Consider the following 4,321-nt stretch of genomic DNA (forward strand, 5'->3'; position numbering starts at 1 on the left):
AAAACACGTTGTCTTCTTGATTATTCAACTTCTTTGTAATTTTATCCATTTCTGCCATGAACAGAACTTTTTGTATCCAGTCTTCGATTTCTGGTACTTTCTCAGTCTTCCAAAATTGTGCATAAATCATCCTCGCTGTTGTAATAAGGTACCAGAATAAAGTCCTTTTAGTCGAGTTAACTTCTTCCATTTTTAGTCCCAAAAGCAGAATTTCAGGCGCTTTCTTGAAAGAGCACTTAAGTATTTTTTGCATTTCTTTGTGGACTTTTGTCCAAAAGAGTGTAGCTTTTTCACAAGTCCACCACCCAAACTGTCAAAAGCGGCCGTCGCTCACTTTGCACAATCGCGAAAGTGTGTCAGTCCTCCACCTTAGCCCGACCGGAAGTCTCGACAGATCCCTTTGGAGTGCCTCACAATCCTCCCTGGTTCTCACTACCCTGAACAATTTTGTGTCATCCGCAGATTTAGCCACTTCACTGCTTACTCCCAACTCCCAAGTCCAGATCATTAACGAACAAGTTAAAAAGCATCAGACCAGTGCTGATCCCTGCAATACCCCACTGCTTACCCATGAAAACATGGCTACATCTCTGGAAATTATCCTACTTCACATGGTCTTTTGTGAAGAAACACACTTGGAAATGTGGAAATAAGAGCATGGAAAGTGTATAGATGCTGTTGATGGATATATTGCTTCGACTAATTTGCCCAGCTTGATCAATATGATAGAAAAAGGGATTGCAGAGCAACTTCAGGCCTTCTTGGGTAAATCTTCTGCCTTAGACCCCTTTCAGTCTGATTTCAGGCTAAATCATGGGACAGTGGTGGCACTGATAGCCCTAGTAGATGACTTCTGTCTAAATGTAGACAAAGGCCATGCCTATCTGCTGTGTTTGCTAGGATTGTCAGCAGCCCTTGACAGTGGATCATGCTATCCTGTTGAGACATTTGGAGGTACAAATAGGGATTAAAGGTTGTGCTTTGGATTGGTTTTAGTTGTTCCTTATGAGTAGAATTCAGAAGGTTGCTGTAGGGGGCAAGTTCTTTCCAATATGTGACCTGTCCTGTGGAATTCCACAAGGTTCACTGTATTCAATCTCTGTGATCCTCTTGGGGGAAATCATTCATGGTTTCTACATTTTTTATCCAAATTACCTGTTGATGCTATAGAGTCTCTGAAACAATACTCGACTGCTGTAGTTGAATGGCTAAGAGTAACCAAGTAAACAAGAGTAAACAAGATGAAGGTAATGATTTGGAAGTCTCAGGCCCTGAAGAACTTGGGATTCCCCACTTCTGATGAGGTCCAGTTGTCTCTTGTTGACTTAGTTAAGAGCCTAGGGGTGATTCTGCATTCTGCTTTATTGCTGGAGAAGCAAGTTGATGCAGCTGCAAAAAATCACATCCTGTCAACTCCATGTAGCTTGGAAGATGGACCCCTACTTTGAGCTGGCTGCTCTGGGTCCATGTGGATCCACGCTATAATTACCTCAAGGCTAGATTATTACAATGCACTCTACATTGTTCCGCTCTTAAAGGCAGCTTGGAAACTTCCGTTGATACAGAATGAAGTGGCCTGGCTACTGTGGGGTGCTAAGTAGAATCTGCACATCCCATTCGGCAGTCACTCCATTGGTTACTGATCAGGTACTGGGCTCAATTCAAAATTCTAGCTATTCCCTCCATAGCCCTTAATGGCATCAGATCCATGTATGTGCAGGACCACTTCTCCTGCTGTGTTCCACTATGACAACTTCATTTATCAGAGTAAAGCCTTCTGAATGTGTCACCCTGCATGTGCATTCTCTGTGGTGGCTCCCACACTATGGAATAGTCTGGTTGAGGCTATTAGAGAGGCCCCCATGCTTCTGTCCTTTCACAAAATGTGTGAAACACAATTGTTCAGGAGTAGAGCTGTGATGTAATGGATCAACTCGAGAGGTGACCTCTACTAGGGATAATGTGGTTTTTTCCCAGTCCTTCAGACCCTTCCCCACTTTTATTATGTTGTGTTACTAGGAATCTTTGTTGTTAGATTCAAATGTTATATTTTGTAATCCGCTGCTGATTGACTAAATAGTCTATTGGAATTATAATCAGCCTTGAGTACCAGTGATAAGGGCAGACTGTAAATGAAAATAAATAAGTCAGCCCTGTCCTGCATATCAACATTTCCATAAAGACCATCTTCCATTGTAGGAATAACAGGCAATGGAGGACACTTATACCATTCCAGTATGTACAGTGTACAAGTCGGAAGAAGTGTTTCATCATTTGAAACAAGGAAGTGTATTCTGGACAAGGAGTTGATGCTTTCCAGAGTGTATAATCACTATCTCATGCTTTGGGGCAGGGGTTGATCATAAAAGTAGGTACAAAGGGTCAGATTCCTTAACACAAGGTAGGCATCTCTAAATCCTGAAGTTGCAAATTCTGCAGTTTTGAAGCTATTGGGGAAGGACAAATTTGGATAGTATTCAGTATGTTCTCTCACATGAGAAATTTGTATTTTAGACCAGATCACTTTTGTAAAAGCTTAGAATTTCTTGATATTTAAAGAATCATCCATTTATTCTTTTTCTCTGAATTTACTTGCCCTAGTACAACTCAAGCTAGTCCCTTGTATGTTCTATTGAAATTAATGGGGCAAATGTATCATAACAAATTTGCCAATTAATGCCATGTTGATTTCAGTGGACTTAAGCATGGTTAACTTTAGTCTGGCTGGGGCCATTTGAACTTCAGAAGCTATTTCTGGCTATTAGGAAAAGCTTTTTGTTCCCTTGTTTTGGTTTTTTAAATGATGATAATATATCCCTTTCTCCTGAATTTTTTAGTTTTATGCCACGGTTCATTGTATATCAGGGGGGAAAAGCTTAGTGTGCAAGGAATTAATTACTCATGTAAACATGATAAATGGACATTTTTCTAGTTTGTTTTTCCTTATTCAGTTGTGAAAAAATTGATTTAATTTAGTGTTCACAAAATGACATAGTGGGGGGAAATATGTAGATACAGAGTGTTGTTTACATGTCTGATAGTAAGAGCATACTTACTGTTTGATGTATTGCTGGGAAAGGGGAGAATATTAATCGAAGAAAGGATATACGTTGAATGCTTCGTTAATTGGTGTCGAACTACTATCATGTGGATTAGCAGTGGACAGCTTCTGTGTTGTAAGGGACCACTCTGTTTGTTTGGAGGATTTGAGGATGAAAGATTAACTACTTTGCCGCATAGTCCAAGTCCTATACAGTTAACTTTGGCTCTAAATTAAAGTTTCCTGTGAAGTGCATCACAGTCTCCAAAACAATGCTAATTGTACAATGTACTTTGGGGCGGGGGGGGAATCCTTCCTATTTTTTAAGAGTGAAGGCATCTTGAATTAAATTTTGTAGGGTTGCCAAGTTTAGATCATAAAGGCAAACAAATGTAATAGAATGATTTGGCTTACAAATGATTCTAACATTGTGGAATTTTATTACTTAAAAGCTAACCGTTTAAAAAATAGATGCTGTAGTATAACTGTCAGTCTGCTTTTATTTGTTTATTAAAATATGCATAGACTGCCTTTCCACACATAGAGGAAATGTGAAAGAACACACTAGTTACTATTGGTAAAAAGGACTTTTCAGAACACTCTATAGCAAAACACAACGTATTTCTTTTCTGTTGCTACAGAAAAAGGGAAAAAAGTGCTGTAAATCAGGCAATTAAAAATTAAAATATTACTATGCCTAAAGTTAATAATTCTGCATGACTGATCACTTTACAAACCTTTGTTTTGTGGTTTTTATCATAAATACTGTTGTTGTCTTTATGCGATATTATTAATTATCTGAAGAAACTGAAATTGTAATGGCTAACACTTCTTTTAAACATACAGTATATTGTTTTCTTTGCTTAATTCTTATCTGAAAGTACTTTTACTGAAATGTATTTGTATATATTCCTTCAGCTTGTAACACTTCAGGAAGCTAAGTTGCTGCTAAATGAGGATGACTATCTTATTAAGGCTGTCTATGACTACTGGGTAAGAAAACGTAAGAACTGCAGAGGGCCGTCCCTCATCCCCCAGATCAAACAAGAAAAAAGGGATGGCTCCACCAACAATGATCCCTATGTGGCTTTTCGGAGGAGAACTGAGAAAATGCAGACCAGAAAGGTAACCACCTCAAGTTTTGCAGCTTGTCAAACTCAGATTTTGCAGAAATAAAGCCTTGATTCTTATTGAGGTGTCGAGATTAGTAGCTCTCATTACAAATGTAAAAAATGTCACAACCTCCCCCCCCCCCCCCCCGCCCCTCCAACGTACAGCTCT

General features: G+C 39.1%; 1 protein-coding gene across 1 annotated transcript in view; it reads left to right on the forward strand.

The window, feature by feature from the left end:
* The window catches only part of EPC2 (enhancer of polycomb homolog 2 (Drosophila)), an 83,725-nt gene that overhangs the window by 59,274 nt on the left and 20,130 nt on the right, over nt 1-4,321 (forward strand). The window contains exon 4 of the mRNA XM_015423066.1: nt 3,959-4,165. Within this exon, the coding sequence (XP_015278552.1) occupies nt 3,959-4,165 (207 nt within the window). The remainder of the gene's footprint in view (nt 1-3,958; nt 4,166-4,321) is intronic.

This window comes from Gekko japonicus, unplaced genomic scaffold, assembly GCF_001447785.1.
Source record: "Gekko japonicus isolate JY-2015 unplaced genomic scaffold, Gekko_japonicus_V1.1 scaffold334, whole genome shotgun sequence".
Lineage (NCBI taxonomy): Eukaryota > Metazoa > Chordata > Lepidosauria > Squamata > Gekkonidae > Gekko > Gekko japonicus.